Genomic DNA, 23,612 nt, shown 5'->3' with positions numbered 1-23,612 from the left:
AGGTCGGCAACCCGTCATGCTGGACGCAATGAGCGAGAGAAACCTGGAAGGGAAACGTCGTTCGAAACGAGATTTTCCCCATTCTGCTTCAGCTTCACGTCCTCTTTTCTCGTCCATTTGCGCGCCCTTCACCTCCGATTCCATCCTTGTCTCACCCACTTTATTACGCCTTTGATATTTCTAATTTTGACGAATTTTTTTCTATTTTTTTTTCCGCCCACCGAGCTTCCGTCTATCCGACCTCGTTGCGTGTCGCCCTTCCATCCAGGTGTTCCCCTTTGTCCATTGCGTCAATGGTCTAAACACCTACCCGTATGCGATCATCGCTCTCATCTGCCTCGCCAACCACCAATCATACAGAAGGGTCGCGACTGGGATCAATATTATCAATTGTCGTCCTGACTGACCTCCTTGGGCCTATTTTCCCATAACCCGTGTCCTCACCGTGGCCCCCATCCCTCAGTCTTCTTCCCCCAGTGGCCGGTCGCGCGGGCAATGGGGGATGCCTTCCCTACCAGATTACACTCCACTTGAATCCCTCCTGTTTTTCCAAACTCTCGCCGCCCAAGACTCGCGACCAACTGACTTTGCCTCGATATCAAACGTTCTGCGCAATAACAAATTTGTTCGCGAAAATGGCGCTTTCGACGCGCGCAGACTCACTCCTGAGGCGCTGGAAGGCCTTTATTTAAGGTTGATGCGCGACGGGAGCGACTCGTCCGCGTCTACACAGGAACCGAACGGTCATAACTCCGAATCCAGTCCTAGTAATCCGAAGAAGCGCAAGATTGCGACTCCTCGCCCTGATGGCTTATCCGATGCGAAGAATCCGGGCTTTGTCCCTTACTTGGTGACGCACCTCTACGCGAAATATAAGGAGCTGGTTACAAAGGAGATCAGACTTGAGGAAAAACGATATAGGGACATCAAAGACGAGATCGCACGGCTAGAGAAGGAAGTACACGAAGCTCCGCGAGAGAAGCCTGTGGAACCGGCACCAGCACCAACCCATACGAAACATGAGCCTGCGCCGGAGCCGATGGATCTGGATACAACCGAAACACCAGTTTCTCAACCAAAACCTGATAAGGACGTGAACTTCGCCCCGATCCCGCCTTCTATCGGCGCGGAAGCACAACGATTTCTAGCGGCATCCCCCGGCAAGGATCAGCCGCCGGCACACGTCACCCCACAATCACCGCTGCCGGAAACCAAGTCACCGGCGCAGCCTCTCGGACAACAGCCAGCAGCTCAGAAAAACCTACAAACACAGGCGCAACCACAACCCCAAGCGCAGCCCCAAGCACCACCTCGAGTAACACCTCCCCCGCCGCAACCCGCACCGCACGCTATTCTACACCCTACTCCACCACAGCAACCGCATCATCCTCCACAACCACAGGCTCCTCCTATCTATCCCCAACAAGTTCGGTCCCCGGAACAAAATGTCCCACGGCAGCCGCAGCTACCCCACGGAAAAGGAGTATCGCCGCCTCAGCAATCATTTGTTGCCGCCACAAGCGTAGCAGGTCAGGGAGAGCCAGCGAATGTGCCGCCTACGCAGCCCGTGGAGCCACCGTCGATTCCCACGACTGTGGCTCCTACTCCTGCTCACGACCCCGCTATCACGCCATTGCCGTCCTCGCGACAACCTCAATCACCTCATCCTCCGCAGACAACCAATGTGCCAGTTGCTTCTCCTACTCCGCAGGAGACTCCCTCGACTGTGAAGGCTGCTGGAAAGAAGGGTGTGCCTGTGCCTCCTCCACGCGGACCTCCTCAAGGCAGCCTTCAACAGTGGTCTTTAAACCAACCACAAACACCGCAACAGCCATTACAGCACTCTCCATCCTCAATTCCTCAACCTGCAGGTCAGCTGAAGCCCTCACAACCGCCGCACTTCCAACAACCCCAAAAGGTGGCGCCACAGCCTCAACCTGTGGCAGCGCCGTCAACCCCCCAACCCTCTCGAGCCGTCTTTCCGACCCCAGCGCCCCCTGTTCCCACATCCGGATTTGCAACGCCCATTGGACGCGCTCAAGGATATCCCTCGACTGTACCGCGGTCGTCAAAGCCACAGTTGTCAATCGCCACCCCTGGATCGCTCACACCGTGGAAACAGACACCGTATTCTACACTACCTAATTCGCCACGCTCACCGGATCGGCCTGGACCGGAAGACGTCAGCCCAATTAGTGAGAGAGCTCCATCACCATTTGGATCTCGAGCGGCAACACCAGATCAACCTGAGCCTCCGCGCCGAAAGGGCCCTGGGCGGGGAAAGAAAAAGGGAACGGACGTCAATCAAGGTGGTCCGAAGAGGAAAACGGAGAAGAACACAGCAACGGCCGGGAAAAAACGTGATAGGAGTACTGCTTCATCCAGAAGTCGGGGGCGATCTATACTGTCACGTGATGAAGAGTCGGGAGCAGAGGCTGGCAAAATTAAACGAGAAGTACCTAGCACTCCAGGCGGAGTCGACACTGTGGGACCCGAGCGGAGCTCGACTAGTCAAAAGGCTCCCGGTTCGGAATCGCGCCCGGGTAGAGGCCGACCAAAACGCAAACGTAGCGAGCTGCCGGAAACAGAGTCTCAGCCTCAGTCCGAGCTCAGCCAGGAAACCCACGTGGATTTGGATCAATCCGCGCCATTCGTGCTGTGTACGCGCAATTTTCCAAGGACTGGAGCTCCGATTATGAATGATGTATTGACCCACAAGCATGCATCTATATTTACCAAACCACTGACGGAACGCGATGCACCGGGCTACCGAGACCTTATCTACCGGCCGCAGGACTTGAAATCTATCAAGTCGAGCATCAGCCAAGGTAGTAAGGCCGTAGCCGCCGCTACGGAAGCCGCCAACACTCCAGTTGCAGATGGCGAGTCTCCGGCTCCAAACGCAGGGACACCGTCAAAGAACGCGGTTCTCATGCTGCCCAAAACAGAAGATGTCATCCCGCCCAAAGCAATCGTAAACTCGGCCCAGCTAGAGAAGGAACTGATACGCATGTTTACCAATGCGATTATGTACAACCCGATCCCGCAGCGTGGTTTTGGGCCAGCATTCCCTCTGGCTCCGGACGGTGGGTCGGGACGTCGGCAACATGCACTGGAGCCTGATGACGGTGGCATCATCAAAGACACTCTCGAAATGTTTGAGGATGTCGAGCAGGCGGTCACTACGTGGCGATCTGCTGAAATCGCGAGCAAGACTGTTCTCTCTCTTCGGAGAGAAAGCACCAGTGACCCCAACATGGATAGCGCGGACGACGTCAAAGGCTGATGGATTTCCGCTATTATGAGTCAAGGTGTTGTTATGTAATATTATCTCAAGCGAACTCGAGTACTTTATACTCGTAACCTTTTTTCCCTTTTCATGTCTATGTAGTCGTTACTGATCGTAAACATATTTTTCAGAGGCCATTCGTACTCAGACAGTCTGAACAGCCTGCGGCTTCGTCCTCCCCAACCCATCTTTCGCATAGAAATCCATTGGATAAACACCCTCATGCGTCTTCTCCCAGTCATCTCGAACCCCAAGTGCAATAAGCGCCTCGTAGGGCGTCAATAGCGGTCTCGGGAACGCATAACCCCAATCGATACTTAATCGCGGACAAGCAATCTGCACCCAACACTCTACATCCGACATTGCCGCCAACTTTCCGGGAAAGATCTCGCTCAAAAGCAAATTGACGAAGGGGATACCCCGCTCGTTGAGATGCGACTCAATCATGGCCATCGTATGTGGGTTTCCCTGACGACCGAGGGAGCCAAGAATAATACCCCATTTTTTCGCAGTGCGGGCGGCAGTGATGGCATTGCGGCGGAGTGTGTGCATTTCGGTGTGGTCATAGGATTCGCGGCTGAGGGTGCGAGAGTAAGGATCGTAGCGGTAAGCGGGTATGGAGGGGTTATGGATCATGGCAGATTCGAGGTGGAAGCGGCCGTCACCGAGGTAGAGCAAGTAGTCGATTTGCTGAGCAGATAGGGAAGGGGAGGTGCAGCCTAATATCTCGCCCTTTGAGAGCGGCGTAATTTGCGGGATGACGACGTTGAACCCAGCGCGCTCGAGGACCGGTTTGAGTCCATGGAGCGTTGCATTGAATTGAATTGTGCCAACAGTGGCGATTGTCTTGCCTGGCTGAAAGTTGCGCTCGAGAGTCGCGATGAGGTGCGAAGTGTCAATGCTAATGTCGACGAAGATGTATAGCGTTTTGATCTTCGTTACGTCCACGGGAATCAGGCAGGAGTGGGCGTAGTGGACGAGAAGGTCACAGCCCAGAGCGCGTGCCGTGTAGTCGTCTATGCAGCATGCGCCATAGGTGACATCGCCCATGATGAGGGTTTCAGTGCCCGGGCAAAATTGAGTGAGGATGTCCGAAATTGTGGTTGCGAAGAGCAGGAGTCCTTCAGGAAATTGGAGAGCTATGCGTTTTGCGCCGGAGGTGCGGATGCGATGGATGGTTTTCGGAATCTCGAACGAGTAATTTTTTGGGAGGAGGTCGATGGCGGCGAGAATGTCAGGGTCTTGGGATATTTCCGGAGGAACTTGATTTAAGGTCCTGGGGGTTCTTCGGGGTGTTGCTGTTGTTTTTTAGCACTTAGGTATGGCTGAAAGGCCTCTCTACTGTACCTTTTTGTATGCTTGTGGATTCAACATCTTGGACGCTCGTTGACGACTGTGCTTGGGCGTCTGCTGTGCGTCTCCCAACGAACCTCTTCTTTGGTTGCCGCAGAGAGGCATTCGCCTGAAGTTTTTCACTAGAGTCGCCCATTCCGCTGGTTCTAATCGTCTTTCGTGCAGAGCGTCGACTTTGAAGTGGGATGAAGCCATTTTTTCCCACTTGGACTCTGACTAAGAGGGGTCAGGTGGGGGTTCAGGTCTAACCTCTTTCGGCATTGTCATTTGCTTCTCCGCATTTCGCCCTGACAGTATTCCGCCTTCTGGAGCTCATGGCATGATTCCATCATCGTTCATCATCGTGATCTGAAGTGACTTTGAGACTCTGTTTCTTTTCAATTCTCCGCAATGATTAAATCAAGGCCCGGATGGAGACTTCTGTCCTCCCTTCGAGCCCCTCCCACCAGACGCTTTGCAACAGAGGCGCGGTTAACTTCGGACCATGTCCGTATAGTTGAAGTCGGGCCTCGCGACGGGCTGCAGAACGAGAAGAAGTCTATATCGCTTGAGACAAAGCTTGAGCTTATATCGAAACTTGCAAAGACGGGAGTGACGACCATAGAAGCAGGTTCATTTGTGCCGGCGAAATGGGTTCCCCAGGTATGTCTCCGACTGCCACCCGCTCGTAACCGATACAGCCGACGAGGTTCGATGTTTGTTGCTGATATTTGGAAATGATAGATGGCGAGTACCGCAGAGATATGCGAGCACCTCCTACAAACCCCGCCACAGTCCCTGAACGCGATTGCATACAATTATCTTGTTCCCAACGTCAAGGGATTAGAGGGTCTCATCAAGGTCATGGATGCAACAGGGGCCTCGGCAAGCACACCAGGGACCAAAACAACTCCCCCGACAACGACCGAGATTTCTCTTTTTGCTGCAGCCACAGAAGCTTTTTCCAAAGCAAACACCAATTGTACCATCCAGGAATCTCTGGACCGCATTCGTCCTATCGTAGCTTTGGCGAAGACCAAAGACATTCGAGTTCGCGGGTATGTCTCCGTTGCCCTAGGCTGTCCGTACGAAGGTCCAGATGTTCCGCCGTCAAAGGTGGCTGATATCACGGCAACCTTGCTCGAAATGGGAGCAGACGAAGTGTCAGTAGCCGATACTACGGGCATGGGTACTGCACCCCGCACAATGGAGCTTCTCCAGGCCTTGAAGGCAGCCGGCATCGCCAATACAGATTTGGCTCTCCATTTCCACGACACTTATGGCCAAGCGTTGGTGAACACTATCGTAGGCTTAGAGCATGGGGTTCGCATTTTTGACAGTAGTGTTGGCGGGCTTGGTGGCTGTCCTTATTCAAAAGGAGCGACAGGCAATGTCTCGACAGAAGATCTCGTGCATACAATTCATGGTCTCGGGATGCATACAGGTATTGACCTGGAGGAGATGTCGAGAATTGGGGCATGGATCAGTGATGAGCTAGGTCGGCCGAATGAAAGCAGGGCTGGCAAGGCGACTATAGCGAGGTTGCAATCATAGTCTGTATACTATGCAACGAAGGCACAGTCCTGCAAGATCGAAAATTACGTTATCATTCATTCTGTGCGTATAGAATGGCTTGCCTTATCTATGTCTTTATCTTCTTGTAAGCACTCACCGCTCTAGCAAGTTGTCACGCGACCGTCGTTTCAACACCACTCCTTCGTTCTCACACCAGACCTGTCTATCATCTACGACATTCTGTGTATTTTGCCTATGATATAATTGTATACATATTTCCACAATCAAACTCATGCCCTGCATTCGCAGTTGAACAGCGCACCCCAGTAGTTAACCAATTCATTCCTTTCTAGCTTACCACCACTGGTTATGCCTGAGGAACAAATGCTACCTCTCCCAGGCTCCCCGTCTACTTCATGGGCCCGTTTCCGCGCGCAGCTCGGTGCATTATTCCATGGAGCTGATCCCAAGGTTTGCGTGGCATTCTGGTTATTCGGTAGGCCTTGAGCCCGTCGATTCCGAAAGCGCTCTAACTTAATCACGATCATTAGGATTGATTAACAATGTGCTCTATGTCATCATTCTATCGGCTGCGCTAGATCTCGTCGGACCGAATGTCCCAAAGGGCGTCGTACTGCTTGCTGATGTACTTCCTTCCTTTGGAACGAAACTGGTCGCTCCCTACTTCATCCACACTGTTCCTTACTCCCTGCGAATCGTGATATGCGTCGTGCTCTCCGCCCTGGGCATGCTCGTGGTAGCATTAAGTCCGGCATATGTCGATGGCGGCTCGATATCCTCGAAATTGGCTGGAATCATCTTGGCGAGCTTATCAAGCGGCATTGGGGAGCTGAGTTTCGTTGGTTTAACACATTTCTACGGCCCCTTCAGTCTGGCGGCTTGGGGGAGCGGTACAGGGGCTGCTGGGCTGGTTGGAGCCGGTGCATATGCGTTGGCGACTACATCTCTGGGTCTCCGCGTGAAGACTACATTGATGGCTTCCGCCTTCCTGCCGGTCGTCCTAGCCGTCAGCTTTTTCTTCATATTACCCCGAGCGCGAATACAGTCACACTCTGTGTACGGGGATGTGGAAGAACATGCGGATGATGGTGTGCTCAGCAATGATGATGACGGAGAAAGAGAGGGGCTACTTGGTTCGTCCGCCCACTCTGCGGTGAGCCTCAAATCCACGTACCGAGTGCGTGGATGGCATAGATTGAGGGCCAATCTGCGACGTGCGCGAGGGCTGTTCTTCCCTTTGTATGGATCCTAGCATCCTGGTTGATAGCTGGCTAACAATATCTCTAGTATGCTCCCTCTGCTCCTCGTATATATTGCAGAGTATACTATCAATCAAGGTGTATCACCCACTCTACTCTTTCCGCTCAAGGAGACGCCCTTCACACATTTCCGAGCATTCTACCCCGCATACAATGCGATATACCAGGTTGGCGTCTTCATCTCTCGTTCTTCTACCCCGTTCTTCCGTATTCACGATCTCTACCTTCCGTCAATCCTACAAATCATCAATTTAATAGTGTTGACTCTACATTCGCTGTTCAATTTCATCCCGAATGTTTACCTTATTTTCGTCGTGATCTTTTGGGAGGGTCTCCTAGGAGGCCTAGTTTACGTCAATACCTTTGCAGAGATTGGCGATTGTGTGCCTCGAGAGGACCGCGAGTTCTCGCTCAGCGCAACGACGGTCAGCGATTCGGGGGGTATTTGTATTGCTGGATTTCTGGGGATGGTTTTCGAAGTATGGCTTTGCGATTGGCAAGTTTCGCATGGACGGGACTTTTGTCGAAGAACGTGATTGATAGAGTACCACATATAGACTTGATATGTGAGCAAATGAAGTACACGTAAAGAGTATTCGAATGCTACCAACCCCAAGTCTACCTTTCAGCTGCCGAGTGGTGTCACAAGACTCTCATGGCCTTTTCTTGCATGTGATCGCGGAATGTGGAGGGACCGGGGTATACTATAGCGCGACTGCTAACAAAAGAGATACACCGCCACTGAAGGGGAGCTGACATTCCTCAGGCGCCAAAATATTGGCAATGGCCTGTGGATCTGCTGCTTTCTGCTTCTGCCACTCCTTGCCTTAAATGGCTTATAGCAAATGGTGGTAAGAAGGCTGGTGGGGCCTTCACATGCATTGTCTGAAGATGATGTGCGTCTTTGACAGAGATGACCTTATGTTCACCTTTTAAGTCTCCAACCTTCCCTCTGGTCCGTATTTGATTTCCCACTTATGCCTATGGTGGCCTCAATCGTTGTCTCTCTTCTGAATCCTCTTTGGCTTGGCTAACCGCAACCAGAGATTGCGATGGATTGACCACTCTGCTATCTACATCTATACATGCTCCTTCTCATGTCTCAGCGTCAGCGAACTCTGAAAGGACGAGTTTTTTCCGATACCATCCACTCTGTGTTACGTTCACCTAGTTACGATCTCGTGTACACTGAAGGCCTACCGAGTTACACAAACATCTCCTCGATACACTTTCCTAGCGTGTGGCAATGATAGGTATGCTGAATTGCCCGAGTATGCCTGATGTAACACTAAGAATTGGCCTAGATCACGTCCTGGGGAGGCCATCAACCAGGTTTCGCAAGGTACAGGTGCTTGCCGTGTTTCTGTTCTGGTCAAATTATCTACTAAGGTAGGTTGCGGTAGTTAGTATCCTTATGCCACAATCACTGACTGAGCTCTCCTTGATAGAGGAAACAAACACGGCCCGCCTGTCGTCCGCGGCATTTCATCCCGTCTTTCCCGAAAATTGACCGTCTGGCAATCCACAGTCGTGGTAGTTCTGTGGCTCTATTTCTGTCGAAACTTCGCTAAAATTGTAGGACTTGAGTCACCCGAACCTTTAGCAAACCTCTATTCTCGATCATTCTTTCGCGCAACATGGATTACAACGGCACTGGATGCTGGCTTCTGGACTGCAATGAGAGTCCGACCAAAGTGGCTCCGAGATATTGTGTCCCTGATTGGCACCGTCTATTATCTTTTTGCGGCCGAGCAGGCTGATGATAAAGTTCGCCGAGTACGGGCAACCCTGACGGTGGAGCACTTGCGGGTTTCATGGAATAAAGGAACAACACCGTATCTATGGACACTTGCAAGTCTGGTGCGTCCACGACTCACGCGGTACCCGCCCCGTGCTATACGCATTCCTCGGCCACGGCAGTCGATTTATACTGAGCCGACAAACGCGTGGCTGTATTTCGACGGCCCTCTGAGCGCGTTGCGTGAACAAACCTGCATCATCCTTGACATTCCCGGGGGGGGGTTTGTTTCTATGACACCTCGGCACTCTGAAGATCGATTACTGGCGTGGGCCGGAAAGACCAAGCTCCCGATATTGAGTCTTAATTATAAAAAGGCGCCAGAGCACCCGTACCCGTACGCATTGAACGAATGCTATGATGTCTATCACTCAATAATCACCACACGTGGTCGTTGCTTAGGGTTGGCCGGGGATGTGCCGCCTCGCATCATCCTCACGGGTGACAGCGCCGGCGCCAATCTTGCCGTAGGCACAACTCTGATGGTTCTTCAATCTAGTGATCGTAGACCATCTCTTGGGCAAGGCCAAAGCTCGCTTCCAGCGCCAGATGGTTTGGTCCTTTCGTACCCAGCGCTGAACATGAAGATCGAAAGTTGGATGACTGAAGAACATGTGGCATTAATCCAAGAGAAAAGCACGAATCCGAGTGTCGTGCAACGAAAAGACATGGACTATAAACGACTGACGCCGTTCGCTACCCCGGGTGCTTCTTCTGACGACCTGCAAAAGAATTCGTATCTTTCAGAACCGGATCTAGAAACAGGCACTCTGGTGGAGGAAGCCACGGGGTCGAAAATAGACGAAGATGAGGAAGCTCTGGATATGCAGACTGCCTATCTTGCAAATAATCAGCCAAAGAAGATCCAATCCAGACTGGCAGTGTCGTCGATGATTTCATATGTCAACGACAGGATTCTGTCGCCGGAGATGATGAGGGCAATGGTGATCCTCTATATTGGACCTCACAACCGCCCCGACTTTAATACAGACTATCTACTATCTCCAGTTCTTGCGCCTGAAGCCCTCCTCGCCCAATTCCCCAAGACATATATCATCACGGGAGAGCGAGATCCATTGGTGGACGACACAGTGGTGTTCGCAGGACGGCTAAGGCGGGCAAAACTGCATCGATTCCAGGAGCGGCAGGAACTAGGTCTCGAGAAATCGCACCGCAGATTCAACGAGAAAGACCATGTGGAGGTCTCATTACTCCCTGGAATCTCTCACGGCTTCATGCAAATGGCCGGCTTCTTCCCCGACAGCTGGAAGCATATCTACCGCTGTGCTGCCTGGATTCAGACGCTAGTGGACATGGCAAATATCAAGAAGTCCTCTCCCAGCGCCAGCAGTCGCAACCTTTCTAACAGTCATACCTCAACATTCGACTCCAACCAGGCTCCCCGCCCCAGCCACAAACGCACATTGACCGGTGAATCCTCCGCGGACGAAGACAAGCCACTTGAAATGAGCATAGGGAAAATGACCCCTCTCACTCCCATGGTTCGCAACAACAGCACGCAGGGCGACAGCGATGATCATGTACCCTCCTCAATGGTCGAGGCTGAGACTGAGACCGAGGTGGAAACCGAGCAGTCACCCCGGACTAGCGACATAACTACCTCCAGCAGTAAGGTGGACGATCAAACAAGTACCGGTGGGCGCAGGCCTCGAGACAGGCACGCTCGGTCCACAGGCCTCGGCAGACGGCGAACATTTGCACCATCGAACATCAACATTGCCCCTGAATGGGCGTCTGACCCTGTGAGTCCAATGCGGCAGAGAGAGTCCAGCTTGTGCAGCTTGCCGAGCGAGGAGGATCTCTTGCGCCGCCGGATGTCCGGGCTGGCTGGTGGGTTGATGGGAATTGGTGAGGGAGCAAGGACGCCGTGAAAAAGTCCTTGTTCAAAAGGTTCTGGTACATAAGGTGATGCGGGCCGGGTGTCAATACTACGGTAGGAATATAGAGCCAATCGATATATATTGTGCTTTGGGTTTCCTGATGATGGTACAAGAAAATCAGATTCAACCTTCAACGCTCAGTTGAAACACGCGAACGCCCAGCAGCATAATGAAGTGGCCACCACTACTTCCATTGACAGTGTTTCCCCAGCACCCATGTGAGTGTGACGATAGAGCCTAGCATCTGCAAGCGGAATCGGATAGAGTAGCCTCTTCGATCTGCATTGCAAAGGCTCGCGGCAGATCGAACCCTGCCTGACCCTTGGCAGGTATAGACAGTTGTTCGCATGGCCCCTAGATCGTAGAGCTATAGATTATCAGACAATGACAGTTGTACCCATACTAGCGGTGTGTTCATTGTAAAGTGCCGTTACACTCCTGGTATGAGGGTTGGTCCCTTGCTTATGTGGGTCTCCCATCCTGCTAGTCGAGATGAACCATCGCAGCCAACAATGGCGTGCTATGGCTCATCTAACCTCACAACTTCTCAAATCCCCATTCCACCCCCGTCTTTATCTCTCTTTAAAAATGCCCCGAGCGCCCGGCGTCCTAATCCCAAGCTGCATGTCGCACAGAGCTGTGCAGGCTTTGATCCAAGCCGCCGTGTTTTTCTCTTTTTGAGCCTTCAGCCTTGAAGCAGTAAGCTCTCTCCAGTACTTCACCGCTACACATGCTCCCCGCTCGCGTCGGACGAAGGTGTAGTTACGGTACCTTGCATATATATCACTTGGAGATAATCGAGCATGCCACCGTCGTCATCATCAGACGTAGAAGCCCAGGTGCTCCTCGAGACGAAAGAGTACGACTCGTACGCCTGGGTCCTTCTCGACGACCATCCGCTTCGTGCGTATCCAGCTGACGCCGATTGTCATCCCGAGATCACTGCATTCGCACGAAAATGGTATGCGGCTGTGGGAAGGCAATGCAGGGAGCGTGGTCTGCCTCTGCTTTGTCTTGTATTGATGTTCTTGTGAGTTGATCCAGACAGATTAATCTAAGCTAGGTTGGGTGGTCTCTGACTTTAAATTAGTCTGATTGTCCAATCATTGGTCCAGTTGCCGCATATCATGTCTTATTTTCTAGAGCAGGTCTATATTCAGGATCTGCCTGGGTTCATTCAAACACCGGAAACGGTTGGCCGGTCGCTCGGGCTCGGGCTTGGGCTTGATCATTCAGCTATCTGCAAGTATGACGCTCCGCTCCAGACGGATGGAGTGACGGGCGACGCCGTCGAGTATATCCTTGCTTCGGGGTACACTGGCGTCAAGGTCGATTTGTGGCAGCGGGATCGCGAATTACTGGTTGGGAGCTTCCTGTCCAACCTCGATGACGAACACACGCTGCAGAGCATTTATCTTCAATCTCTTCGGACCCATTTGGATGCACGGAATTCGGTTTATATCAATTCAACCCAAAAACACGGTGTCAAGGCCGAGATCGTGCCGGCCGGCCTCTTTGATGAAGACTCGACGCAATCATTCATATTATTATTGGACGTCCAGACAACGTTCCAAAGAGCGTGGCCATTGCTCCTTGGGCAGTTGGAGGCCCTGAACAAGAGCGGGTACCTCTCATTTCGAAACGCGGAGCAGGACCTTATACTGCGGCCGCTTACAGTTGTGGTTTCTGGGAGAGGCTGTCGACGGCTGTCGTTGATAGACGATGTGTCAAGAGCTATAAAAGGATCATCCTAATGCTTGTACTCCGTCGATCTCAATAAGATCATGTATCATATACCCATTTCGTTAACCAAATTTTTGTCGATAAAGTATACGCGGGCTCCCCAGAGTTAGGAGTAATGCGACCCAACCTAGTAGCCTTCCAGCCTGCCACGTTGACTGCAAATCATACATATAAGAGCCTGCTCTGAGTGGAGAATGAGGATGCTCGACCGTGGACGGAGCCCAACGATGCCTTAAACCGGCATCACCGCAGAATCTGGCGGATCGCCCGTGGACCGTTTTCCCCGCTGCTTCTGCAGTACTAGGGGGTCGCTGGGCTGTCTGATTGGCTGGGCGCAGGCAATTTTCTTCTGATGTCTCCAAAAGATCTAGACTGCTAGACTGCTACTATAGCTGCTGCGAGTTCTGTCGCGTGGAGAGCTTTTGTGTCCTTGCTTGACTTCGGTTATTTCTCACCGTAATTTGCGTTCTCTCCCCTTCCCCGACCCAAATAAACAGTTTCCTCTTCGCGATCATTCCATCCTGGTTCTTCTTCCCTCGTCGATGCGTGTTATTTTCTCGACTGCTAGCGTCTAATACATATGATAATTTCGCACTCAACCATGACGAATTACCAGAAGCACTATCCCGCGCCCTCGACATATCCTTCACATACGCTGTCAACACAGGCTCACGACCCTCGCTTCGCTGCATCACTCCCCCCGGTTCCCACAGCTCTTTCTGTCGCTGCTGGCGCCGCGGCCGCCAGCACTGGCCCTGCTGCTACTGTTATTCCATCGGGCTCCTCGCCTTCGTATTCGCATAGACCGTTGCGTCCGTTCTACGATCAGCCCGACAAACCGCGTCACGAAACGCCCCGATCAGCATCGTCCGCCACAAACAATCACCTGCTGCCAGATGGCGCCCCTGATTTCACGCCACATTCCGCTGATAATGGGTATACGCCACGTCGGAGGGCGGACAACATGTATCACGTCTCACAGACGACCCACAGTTCACGGAGGCGGTCTCATCGAGATGATAGTTCGGGGGTGGATGCAAATCCTGACCCTCGTTACCGTGGGAATCGCGAGCGTCACACAATGTACTCGGGTGAGTCTTTTGCTACAGGGAAGCTGTTCATGTACCTCTGCACTGTCTCTCTATATCCACCTGGTCACGTTATCCCTCATTGCATTGGATTTCAGCCCCACTCAGCCCCAGCCAATGAAGCCCCGGTCCAACAGCTCCTGATCGACTGCCGCCTGAGGCACGCTCGGGAGCGCTAGGCCCGATCAGAACTAGTGATGCGTGCCAGGGCATCGCGTTCCGGAGGCCAATCACGGGGAGCAGCAGTCACGGGGCTCAGCTGAGCAGCCAGCCCGAACCCACTACCTTAGTAGCACTACTGGAGCGTGGAATCTGCCGTTGCGCTTGTTGTTCATCATCCATCACATTTCACTACCTATCATTGTCCTGTCTCCAAAGAGGTCCTTCGACCTTCCCGTCTCCCATCTGATCTGTCTCATCGCCCTTCTCTTTCTTCTGTCCTCCACAAATCCCATCTCGGCTCGTGTTTTCTTTCCACCTCTTTCATCGCCCGCGTCCTTCGCGTCGCTTCGTCTCCCCTTGCTGTCCTTCCCCGTTGGGTCTCGCTTCGCTGCTCGTCCACCCATGCGATATGAACCCTCCCCAGTCGCATGACCACTCCCGACGGAGGTCCTGGGGCAGCAGCGGTAGTTCGGCCTTTCCTGGTGAGTGTCAGGCTTTTCGCTCTCTCTTGACTGTCTTCGCCAGGAGAAGCGAGATTATCCGGCGCGGAGTACCCGAGACAACTCAGCCCAACAATGCCCAGGCGTCTATCTTCTGCCACCTTTACGCGCTGAATCCTCATATTGCTGTTTATTTTACCGTTTGCTAACGTGCGCTCGTATGTATCATCCAGGCCAGTCAGATCAGTCCTCCGCTCCTTCGTCAGGCGCTCGTCGGATGCCTCCTCCATCTCCACCGCAGCATTACCCGTCGCGCGGTCAATCGGGAAATCCCTCCTCCCTCTCCACCCCATTCTTGTCGCGTGAGCCTCCCAGCACCGCGGCCCATCATCGTCCTGGGAGCAGCATGTCGATATCCGCCATGCTAGGCTCGGACGCTGACCGACCACCGCGGGATATAGGCTCGTCGTCTTTTTTGTCGCGTCTTCCCGCTTCCTCCGGCCCGTTCGGCAGCGCGCCGCCGCCGCCCGCGGCTCCAAGTGCCATGTCTCCTCCTACTGCCCCTGCTCGACCTGCGCAACACGATTACCCGTTCTTTCGCCGATCACAGACCCCTGAAAAGCCGTTTTCGAGGAACAATCAGCCTAGCAGACCGTATCGATCGAGCTCTGGCGGCGGCCCTCCGACGACGGCTGCGGAGCAGCCCAAATACGGCGGTCTGTCTCGTCTACCGTCCGCGTCGCAGTATTCGAGTAAGCCCAGCTCTGCGCACCCGTCGCCGCAGGTTTCCCCGGCCGAGCCGTCGTATAACGGTAATGAGACTCGTCGGCTGAGCTTTAGCGGGCCACCTCGACCAAATAGCCAACCACAACACCTCGAACCTCCGCCGCGGCCTCCTGGCTACAGCCCGCTCTCACGGCATGCAGCTGTTCCTGGGGAGGGTTCATTTGGAGCGTCGCACCAGCGGGCATCCTCGTATCTGGGCCATGATTCTCAGCACGGTCGGTATGCAGGCTTGTACGGTGATCGTCAGGCTGAGGAGCAGGGTCGTCGAGACAAAGAGCGAGGTATGTCACAGCCAGAAAACAAGGTAGGCGCTGCGCCCTCTAGGTATGGTTCGCTGTACGCGGACCGCGACGCAACAGCCGGTCGGCAGAGCTCGTCATCAGCGTGGGAAATAGGTCGTTCGCAACCAGCTTCGCCGGAATCGAAACGGTTGTCGGCGGCGGAGCAGAATTCTTATAGCTTTGGTTTCGGCGCGATCCAGAATTACACCAAGACTCTGGGTTCGCAGCCCGGAGGTGCTCGCCAGCCGCTCCCAGTCCAGACTCAGCAGGGCCCTAAGACATCCTCCCCACGCGATCAGCCGGCGTATCTCAACAAACGACACAGCGGGTCTCATCTATACGGCGGGACTTCCTCTGGTCCATCTTCTACGTTTGCCCACTCTACCGCGGATGATCAACCTCGCAAGGGCAGCGATGAGTTGCTGCACCACCGGAACCTTCTTGGGGTCGGTCTAAATGCAAAACAGGGTCGGGCTTCTCCGCTGCCCCAAGCCGTACAAGGTGCACAAGCTCAAATACTTGGTCCTGCCGGAGAATCGGGAATCAAGAGCGAACTAGGGCGGGTTTTTGCAGGCATTGGGAGTGGTGTTGGCGGCGTTACGGCTACAAGCACGGGCAGCGGACCTTCGACACCGATGACTGCCAGTCCGTTTAAGCGTGACAGTTTAACTGCTCGACCTACCATTACAGAGCAAACGGATGAGAGTAAGATTGCTCGCCCTGGCTCCGCTACCGGGAAGCGCCCAAGAAAGTTAGAGGAAGAGAATCACGCGGAAGGCGAGGATGTTGTAGACGTACGCCTGGGAGGATCTACGCGTGGTGGTCGACGAAGTCGCGCTGCGCATCACCACCACCACCATCAGTAAGTGGTTGAATTCGTTAACGTGGATCTGATACTAATATCTTCCAGTCACCATCACCACCATCATAAACCTGAAGAGGAGCATTCCCCGTTCGGCAGCTCCCACAGACCACTGGGCATGAATATGTTCCATCGATCGAATGATGGACTCGGATCAGAAACTGCGCATCCTCACCACCACCATCACCACCATCACCACCACCACGTGCCCCGGACCGCAGCTTCCACTGCCATGACGTCAATGCGCGAACCAAGGACGGTTGTTACGATAGAGCCTGTGCTCTCGAGCGTCGCTCATCTTCCTCGGCAGCATCTCGGGTCGACGTTGTATGCTCCCCGGATCGGGGTACCGACTGCGAAAGCGACATTGGAGAGTGCCAAGTTCGGCTACACAACGACTCCCCTGCCCCTTCCTCACTTTGATGGCAAGGAGAACTGCACCTTCACCATCCGGGTCCCTCGATTCCGGATAGATAACAGCCACCGCGAAGAAATCTGCGCCCGCCGCGCTCTCTGGGGCACTGGTATCTACACAGACGATTCGGACCCAGTTGCAGCGGCGATCCACTCGGGCTTTATCCGCGGGGCCTGGGGTGAAGATGTGGATCCCGACATGCTCGATCTGGAGATCAAGGATTCATTCCAGCACGCTCCTAAGACGGCCAAGGACATGGGCCTCGATGGAGACGAGCGACCCAAGATCCCTCCGCCACCGCCGTCCGGCAAAGACCTCCACATCACATTACTCATCCTCCCCAAGCTGGAACGATATGAGAGCAGCGTGCTGTTTGGCCTGAAGTCGCGGGTCTGGGAGCAGAATCACGATGGCATGAGCTTTAAAGTACTGCGAATCGAGTGGGTAGACGAGGGTGTCGGGCGGGCGGAGGAGCGCAGCGGAGAGGCCAGGCGCAAACGTCTGCGCAACGCCATCCAGTCCGGGCGGATCTGTACTGGGCCCGGGGTGGTGAAGCTAGATCAGCTCCGCAGTGGAATCCTCCAGGTTCCACGGCGGAAAACGAAGGCGATCGAGGGTCAAGATCAGCCTGCCTCGGCGATGCCTATTGTCTCGTGAGCTACGATTCTATAATTCTTATCTTGTGTTTTATTGCTTCTATCTTGCTTGATCTTCTTTGATTGTGTACTAGCGAGGCGTGACGCGAGTTTGTTTGTTGGTTCTATTTTTGATTCTGGGCGGCTTGTTATTTTACAGCAGTTTGATTATTTACGTTCGTTCCCTCTTCTTTGATAGTATAAATTAATTTCCACACCCGTATAGTAATGGATTAATGTCTACATATCCATGTTCAATGCCACGTCATGATTCGTCCAGACACATGCGGATCGGATCAACGGACACAGCGGATGAAGGGAACGGAAACTTAGTCTGTAGTCTATACCTATAATCCATGGAATTAATGAAATTATGGAAATAACGATAACGATCCTTCTGCGGAAGTATGCCTTCTGGGCAGTGACGCTGGCCCATGGAATGCTGTAGAACGCCGTCAGCGAGATTACCGCTGGGGGCCATGTCTAAGGGCTGGAGCTCTCCCCGCATTTCTGGCTTGGTTGCTGGGTGGCAATTTGCCGCTGTAACATACTTTATTTTGTATGGATCTTGTTCTTTTCGTTAAAGTTTTTTTGGTGAACAGTAAGAATGATATTTTTTTGACTAGTTTGACAATTAATCAAACCCATGATATCCAACGTTATATATGAATGACAGGGTCATATGATCGGACCGAGGCTGAGAGCCCCAAACGGGCTGCTTGCGTCCTCCGGCCCCCCGCGGTGTATCTGTAATACAAAAATTACGCACTCGCGGTGATGGTACTTGCAAGCAAGAGTGACAGACTGATACGGTAATGATTCCAACGATCCACCGGCCCATTCAGCCGAGGTTCATTATTCGGTTCTCTCGCTGGCCTCATCTTGCCTCTCGTCTTCTTCTTTGCTCGTCCTGTCTTTTCCTGCTCGTCCCTCCGCAACGTTTCTTCTTAAAACTAACACCCCTTCCCTCCATCTCCTCTCACTACCCTTTCCCCGTCACCCCGCCACAACGAGAGTGATGTTTACAGCGGCAGCCCGGAGCCGTTTCTCTTCTACTCTTGCTCGCCCCCGTCTCGCTCCGACAAATTCCCTTCTCGCTAGATCTTCAGTGGTAGGATTATTTCTTTTTCATTGATTCTGCAGATATTTGGAGTCTGGTTAACAGGATGTCAGGCTTCAACAATGGCTCCGCGGCGCAAGGCTTCGTCTGTCCCCGAGGGTAAGAATCACATGCACATTGGATGCACTCTCGACCTTACATTGCGGGTGCGCAGGAGGTAGACGCAGCTTGCTGATTTGGACCAGGATACAAAGAAGATCTCTCCAAGGGAAACATGCTCCGATTTGAAGATTCGCTACCGCGTCTACCAGTCCCATCATTGGAGGAGACCGGTCGTCGGTACCTAAAGTCTGTGCACGCAGTCGTGTCTGAGGCTGAGTACGAGAACACCAAGAAGGCCGTGGAGGAATTCATTCGCCCTGGCGGCGCAGGTCAGACTTTGCAGGAACGGCTGCTTGCTCGCGCTGCAGACCCCAAGCACAAGAACTGGCTCACCGAGTGGTGGAACAATGCCGCCTACCTGGGCTACCGGGACCCCGTGATCCCCTATGTCTCCTACTTCTACTCATACCGGGATGACCGGGCCCGCCGGGACCCGGTTAAGCGCGCTGCTGCTATCACTACTGCGGCGCTTGAGTTCAAGAGTCAAGTCGACAACGGCTCCATTGAGCCTGAGTACCTGCGCAAGATCCCTCAGGCCATGAGCTCGTACCAGTACATGTTCAACTGCTGCCGAATCCCTGCCGACCCTGCCGACTACCCTCAGAAGTATCCTGCTGAGGAGAACCAGCATATTGTGGTGGTGCGCAAGAACCAGTTCTTCAAGGTACCTGTTGTTATCGATGGTCGCCCGCTCAACGTGTCAGAGTTGGAACAGCAATTTGAGCGCATCTACAAGATCGCGAAGAAGGTGGCCCCTGTTGGTGTTTTGACTGTTGCGAACCGTGACCACTGGACTGCCGCTCGCAAGAAGCTCCTGGAAGCTCACCCCAACAACGCCAATGCTCTACGGGACATTGAGTCTAGTGGCTTCGTTGTCTGTCTAGACGATGCGAGCCCCGTGACCCTCGAGGAGCGTGCGGAGCAATACTGGCACGGTGATGGCCACAACCGCTGGTTTGACAAGCCCCTCCAGTTTATCGTCAATGAGAACGGTACTGCAGGCTTCATGGGCGAGCACAGCATGATGGACGGCAGCCCAACCCACCGTCTCAACGACCACCTTAATGCCCTTATTTTCAACAACAAGATTGACCTCTCAGCGAAGCCTGTGCGATCCAACCTACCCGATCCCCGGCCCATCGACTTCCACCTGAACGAAGAAGTTCTGGAAGCGATTGACGTTGCGGCCAAGGAACACCGCCAGCAGATCGCCGCCCACGAACTTCGCGTCCAAGCTTACCAGGGCTACGGCAAGGGTCTGATCAAGAAGTTCAAGTGCAGCCCCGACGCGTACGTGCAAATGATCATCCAACTTGCCTACTTCAAAATGTACGGCAAGAACCGCCCAACCTACGAGTCTGCCTCCACCCGCAAGTTTGCCGAGGGTCGCACAGAGACCATCCGCACCGTCTCTGACGAGAGCGTGGCCTTCTGCAAGGCAATCACCGATTCCTCCGTTCCCCGTGAGGAAGCTGTCCGTCTTTTCAGGGCTGCTCTCGCCGCTCACTCCAAGTACACTGCCGAAGCCAGCGACGGAAAGGGTGTTGACCGCCACCTCTTCGGTCTCAAGAAGCTTCTCCGTGATGGCGAGCCCCTGCCTGCTATCTTCTCCGACCCAGCCTATTCCTACAGCAGCTCCTGGTACCTGTCTACCTCCCAGCTTAGCTCCGAGTACTTCAACGGCTATGGATGGAGTCAGGTTATCGATGATGGATTTGGAATTGCGTACATGATCAACGAAAACAGGTAAGCCCTCATATACTCTTGAAATTATATCAAAGAGAAACACTAATTCGTACAGCCTTAACTTCAACATCGTCTGTAAGCGCATCGGCGCCGAGCGCATGAGCTACTACCTCAACGAGGCGGCAGGCGATATCCGTGACATGCTGATGCCGGATCTTGCCGCCGAGGCCGAGAAGGCCAAGCTGTAGACCAGCTCTTTCTTCTTTTCCGCATTCATTACTGTAAAGACTGTTCTGTCTCGTTGCTGTAAAAAACCTAGACGATTCGGTTTCGTCACGGCCATACAATTGCATAGATCTCTGTGCCTTGATTAAGAACTTTGTGTTTGTCCCTTAGAGATATCTGCTCTAGCTAGCCAGTTGATATTAATGTTGATGTATTCTATGTCATATATTTCTATTTTGATATCTTTTATAGCATAACCGCATATTTTGCTTGTAGGAAACGGCATTGTTGGTAGTCTTATCCGAACTACCAGACTTAAGTAAATAGATGCCAATAATCAAACCTCCCCCTCCCTTCTCAAGATACTAGGTGATCTGAAGTTCAGCCGAAGCCTGGGTCGTCGTCCGGTTCGGAGAATGCGGTACTATTTTTACTTACCCCGTCCTAACAGCTGGGGTCAATGGAGACACAGCTCTGCTAACCCAGAGTACGATGAATATCCAACAACCTTCGGGTTAGGGTTTTTATCTGCTCGTCTCGCGAGATCACGCACAGAGCGGGCGCGTGATTTCAGGATCTAGGACCGTAGTACTGAGTACGTACTTGGCATAAAAGTGAAACTCGGGCTGAAACAGCAGTTTGGGCGTGCGGACCCCTTGCTTGAAGTCCTGTAGTAAGTAAAGAGGTATGTACGCGTACGAGTAGGAAGTAAGGGGTGCGTTTTCGCGTGGTTGGTACACGTGTTTTTTCTGATTCTTATGCTTACTTCGTTGAAAGACTTGGAGAATGGAAAAGAGGGCGTTGCGGTGTATATCGAGTCATCCTTTTATCTTCGACTGGGATATCTATGTTTTGGTAAATACATGTTGAGTTGAGCTCGTTGTGATGCTTTCGCTTTACATAGTCGGGTCCAAGGACGTATCCCGTTCAGACTGGCGTAAGCTCTAGCAGATAGTGATGGGTATAATCGATGTTGAGGGTCACTTTCAATGACCGGTAGTATGATGGTGCAACACTACGCTGGTTCCCTGCGTTACATTGAAGGTGATGCGTCTGGGGTTCGAGTAACTCGGCACCTAGCCTCCATGCGCATCTTTGTCGACGGTCGGCGCTCCACCAGTGGCACCGACGGGTTCGTTCAGTTTCCAGGTCGGGAAAATATAGATAAAGTATTAACAACTGTCTCTCGACTCTTGAGGCGGCAGTCAAGGAGTCTCCCACAACGTACTGGTCCAATCAAGTCTTGTCTGACAACTCACCCTCAGATTCCGCGCTTGCTGCTTGGGATTCTCTGACGCTAGCATTGCCGGACATCCGAGAAGAGATCATGATGTTCGTACTTTGTCCGCTTAATTGGCGTTCTGTGTCAGTGTTAGTGAGGCAATTTATGACATTTTAAGTTTGAGCTTCATTCGAACGTCGTTAGACAGGCAAGAAAATCACGCACCTAGTTCCCGAATTCGCTGGCGTAGCATCTGGTTTTCCCTTGCAAGCGACGCGGCTTCGGCCTGGAAAAAGCTGCTTTCCTCTCGGCTTAGGCTACCCCGCCGTCCTAATCCGTCACCGGGGACGGCGACCCACTCTGATGCGTCCCGGGATAAATCGGTCGGCCGTAGACTCGGGGAGTGTGCTTGGCTCGGGCGGCGGCTGGACAAAGAAGAAGGCAACTGAGTCGAAGTTCGGCTGCCCGCAAGGTTGGAGAGCGAATTTGTGTGGGGAAACGAGACAGAGTGCTCGGTAGAATTCGTAGCGTCGCCAAGAATCGCAGACTGTTGCGGATGTTGCTGTTGCTCAAGTTGCTGAATCCGAAGCTCTTGATTTCTGATAATCTGAAGAAGCCGGTTCTGGACATTGTCAACCATCAGAGACGCTGAAAAGGAAGCTGTCTGCCTTACCACCTGGGCTTCTTGCTCCTGCTCTAGTTCCTGATGCAGCTCCCCAAGCGAAGGAGCGCGGTGGTGATGAGGATCACCAAAGCCACTAACGGGACTTGCGGCAAAATTGAGTATATTCGACCGGGGCCCATCAGACGGTGAGGCCGACGGGTTATCGCCGATCGACTCGCTGTGCCTATTACCACTACTGTTGACGTTCACGTTTCCAGATCGGCGACGCTCCGACACCGAGATCGGGTGATGGCGGTGCGGCAGCTCGGAGGCCATGGTGCTACTGTTGAAGTGGTTGTTGTTATGGCTCGTCGACGTCGAACTGGCGCCGGTTGAGGGAACGGCGTCCAATAGACTGGAGAGAGTCCGTCGTTGGCGTGGGGAAGCAGATGCCGAGCGAGAAGGGGGTAGAGAATTGATGTCCGGAGACATGGTCTGGGTCAGTCAAACGATCAAACTCTCGCAGTATCCGAAAGCAGAGGATGAAATAAAATGTATAGTATTTGCGGATGCGGTACGCTTATGATGACGGAGTTGTCGAGCTCTCACTATCTCTTGCTGGGCTGACTGATGGACCATGGTCAAGCCTGGAGCCTGGAGCCTGGAGATTGAGGGGAGCAGCCGCAAACGGTAGGCGGTCACAGAGCACGGCCACAGCCGTCAGCCGTTTTATCCGGATGCATACTAGCGGGCGCCCCCAGCCCGGAAACAGCCGAAAGTACTTAGTAAGGCTGGGTTTTACACGTGACCATTTTTTTCTGGTCTCTTTCTTCCTCTTCAGTAATGGGCACGCAGTGGATCCGTGGAATGTCGGGGAATCCATGGTCGCATTCGACGTGGAAAATATCTGGAGACGGGGGACGATCGCGCATCTCGGTCGGGAAACCTTGAGCGATGTTACCTAAGAAGACTTCGAATCGTTTGCGAGGATGTTCTGCGTTTACGACTGACCACCGCGGATCCGCGATCCTTGGCGTCGTTCATCTTGGCTCTGGTGGCTGGTCTTACGACGCCTTAGCGTGTGCTTAATACTACCGTCGCGGCTTGGAAACCTCCAGCAGTGGAT

General features: G+C 53.2%; 8 protein-coding genes across 8 annotated transcripts; 6 read left to right on the top strand and 2 right to left on the bottom strand.

The window, feature by feature from the left end:
- The first annotated feature begins 402 nt into the window (after positions 1-402).
- BDW70DRAFT_72184 (uncharacterized protein) lies at positions 403-3,359 on the top strand. Its single transcript, XM_073744674.1, has one exon. It carries the CDS (start codon positions 503-505, stop codon positions 3,284-3,286), a length of 2,784 nt encoding a protein of 927 aa, XP_073595011.1. The 5' UTR covers positions 403-502; the 3' UTR covers positions 3,287-3,359.
- Positions 3,360-4,812, bottom strand: dph1 (2-(3-amino-3-carboxypropyl)histidine synthase). The gene is made up of 2 exons (XM_073744673.1): positions 4,637-4,812; positions 3,360-4,587 (listed from the first exon to the last, which is right to left on the bottom strand). Exons 1-2 carry the CDS (start codon positions 4,776-4,778, stop codon positions 3,434-3,436), a joined length of 1,296 nt encoding a protein of 431 aa, XP_073595010.1. The 5' UTR covers positions 4,779-4,812; the 3' UTR covers positions 3,360-3,433.
- Positions 4,813-5,032: 220 nt separating this feature from the next.
- BDW70DRAFT_151137 (CLN3 protein-domain-containing protein) lies at positions 5,033-11,106 on the top strand (the record flags this gene model as incomplete). Its single annotated transcript, XM_073739256.1, has 7 exons — positions 5,033-5,284; positions 5,366-6,162; positions 6,490-6,632; positions 6,688-7,396; positions 7,445-7,938; positions 8,721-8,805; positions 8,865-11,106. 7 exons carry the CDS (start codon positions 5,033-5,035, stop codon positions 11,104-11,106), a joined length of 4,722 nt encoding a protein of 1,573 aa, XP_073595009.1.
- Positions 11,107-11,706: 600 nt separating this feature from the next.
- Positions 11,707-12,935, top strand: BDW70DRAFT_72154 (uncharacterized protein). Its single transcript, XM_073744672.1, has 2 exons — positions 11,707-12,145; positions 12,206-12,935. The coding sequence occupies exons 1-2, from the start codon at positions 11,919-11,921 to the stop codon at positions 12,867-12,869; spliced, it is 891 nt and encodes a 296-aa protein (XP_073595008.1). The 5' UTR covers positions 11,707-11,918; the 3' UTR covers positions 12,870-12,935.
- Positions 12,936-13,381: 446 nt separating this feature from the next.
- BDW70DRAFT_72153 (uncharacterized protein) lies at positions 13,382-14,262 on the top strand. The gene has a single exon (XM_073744671.1). The coding sequence runs from the start codon at positions 13,439-13,441 to the stop codon at positions 14,123-14,125; it is 687 nt and encodes a 228-aa protein (XP_073595007.1). The 5' UTR covers positions 13,382-13,438; the 3' UTR covers positions 14,126-14,262.
- A 15-nt stretch (positions 14,263-14,277) lies between these two features.
- BDW70DRAFT_138478 (uncharacterized protein) lies at positions 14,278-18,074 on the top strand. The gene is made up of 3 exons (XM_073737226.1): positions 14,278-14,590; positions 14,782-16,477; positions 16,526-18,074. The coding sequence occupies exons 1-3, from the start codon at positions 14,518-14,520 to the stop codon at positions 17,547-17,549; spliced, it is 2,793 nt and encodes a 930-aa protein (XP_073595006.1). The 5' UTR covers positions 14,278-14,517; the 3' UTR covers positions 17,550-18,074.
- Positions 18,075-18,439: 365 nt separating this feature from the next.
- On the top strand, positions 18,440-20,877 carry BDW70DRAFT_138477 (carnitine O-acetyltransferase CAT2). Its single transcript, XM_073737225.1, has 4 exons — positions 18,440-18,638; positions 18,701-18,746; positions 18,833-20,495; positions 20,551-20,877. The coding sequence occupies exons 1-4, from the start codon at positions 18,546-18,548 to the stop codon at positions 20,681-20,683; spliced, it is 1,935 nt and encodes a 644-aa protein (XP_073595005.1). The 5' UTR covers positions 18,440-18,545; the 3' UTR covers positions 20,684-20,877.
- A 691-nt stretch (positions 20,878-21,568) lies between these two features.
- BDW70DRAFT_72123 (uncharacterized protein) lies at positions 21,569-23,256 on the bottom strand. Its single transcript, XM_073744670.1, has 3 exons — positions 22,556-23,256; positions 22,108-22,504; positions 21,569-22,021 (listed from the first exon to the last, which is right to left on the bottom strand). Exons 1-3 carry the CDS (start codon positions 22,976-22,978, stop codon positions 21,897-21,899), a joined length of 945 nt encoding a protein of 314 aa, XP_073595004.1. The 5' UTR covers positions 22,979-23,256; the 3' UTR covers positions 21,569-21,896.
- Between the last annotated feature and the right edge of the window lie 356 nt (positions 23,257-23,612).

This window comes from Aspergillus foveolatus (assembly GCF_047715535.1).
Source record: "Aspergillus foveolatus strain CBS 279.81 unplaced genomic scaffold BDW70scaffold_32, whole genome shotgun sequence".
Classification (NCBI taxonomy): Eukaryota; Fungi; Ascomycota; class Eurotiomycetes; order Eurotiales; family Aspergillaceae; genus Aspergillus; species Aspergillus foveolatus.
The sequence above is the reverse complement of the archived record's forward strand: the minus strand, read 5'-3'. Positions and strand labels throughout refer to the sequence as shown.

What these genes read in the sequence shown, in the direction of transcription:
- BDW70DRAFT_72184 (XM_073744674.1), top strand. Translation starts at nt 503, where the DNA reads ATGCCTTCCCTACCAGATTACACTCCACTTGAATCCCTCCTGTTTTTC.
- dph1 (XM_073744673.1), bottom strand. Translation starts at nt 4,778, where the DNA reads ATGGGCGACTCTAGTGAAAAACTTCAGGCGAATGCCTCTCTGCGGCAA. An exon ending in ATCCACAAGCATACAAAAAG is followed by an intron (nt 4,588 to 4,636) that starts GTACAGTAGAGA and finishes AAAAAACAACAG; the next exon opens with CAACACCCCGAAGAACCCCC.
- BDW70DRAFT_72154 (XM_073744672.1), top strand. Translation starts at nt 11,919, where the DNA reads ATGCCACCGTCGTCATCATCAGACGTAGAAGCCCAGGTGCTCCTCGAG. An exon ending in TGTCTTGTATTGATGTTCTT is followed by an intron (nt 12,146 to 12,205) that starts GTGAGTTGATCC and finishes ACTTTAAATTAG; the next exon opens with TCTGATTGTCCAATCATTGG.
- BDW70DRAFT_72153 (XM_073744671.1), top strand. Translation starts at nt 13,439, where the DNA reads ATGATAATTTCGCACTCAACCATGACGAATTACCAGAAGCACTATCCC.
- BDW70DRAFT_138478 (XM_073737226.1), top strand. Translation starts at nt 14,518, where the DNA reads ATGAACCCTCCCCAGTCGCATGACCACTCCCGACGGAGGTCCTGGGGC. An exon ending in CGGTAGTTCGGCCTTTCCTG is followed by an intron (nt 14,591 to 14,781) that starts GTGAGTGTCAGG and finishes TGTATCATCCAG; the next exon opens with GCCAGTCAGATCAGTCCTCC. An exon ending in CATCACCACCACCACCATCA is followed by an intron (nt 16,478 to 16,525) that starts GTAAGTGGTTGA and finishes AATATCTTCCAG; the next exon opens with TCACCATCACCACCATCATA.
- BDW70DRAFT_138477 (XM_073737225.1), top strand. Translation starts at nt 18,546, where the DNA reads ATGTTTACAGCGGCAGCCCGGAGCCGTTTCTCTTCTACTCTTGCTCGC. An exon ending in TTCTCGCTAGATCTTCAGTG is followed by an intron (nt 18,639 to 18,700) that starts GTAGGATTATTT and finishes ACAGGATGTCAG; the next exon opens with GCTTCAACAATGGCTCCGCG. An exon ending in TACATGATCAACGAAAACAG is followed by an intron (nt 20,496 to 20,550) that starts GTAAGCCCTCAT and finishes TAATTCGTACAG; the next exon opens with CCTTAACTTCAACATCGTCT.
- BDW70DRAFT_72123 (XM_073744670.1), bottom strand. Translation starts at nt 22,978, where the DNA reads ATGTCTCCGGACATCAATTCTCTACCCCCTTCTCGCTCGGCATCTGCT. An exon ending in AGGAGCAAGAAGCCCAGGTG is followed by an intron (nt 22,505 to 22,555) that starts GTAAGGCAGACA and finishes GACAATGTCCAG; the next exon opens with AACCGGCTTCTTCAGATTAT. An exon ending in CCAGCGAATTCGGGAACTAG is followed by an intron (nt 22,022 to 22,107) that starts GTGCGTGATTTT and finishes ACACTGACACAG; the next exon opens with AACGCCAATTAAGCGGACAA.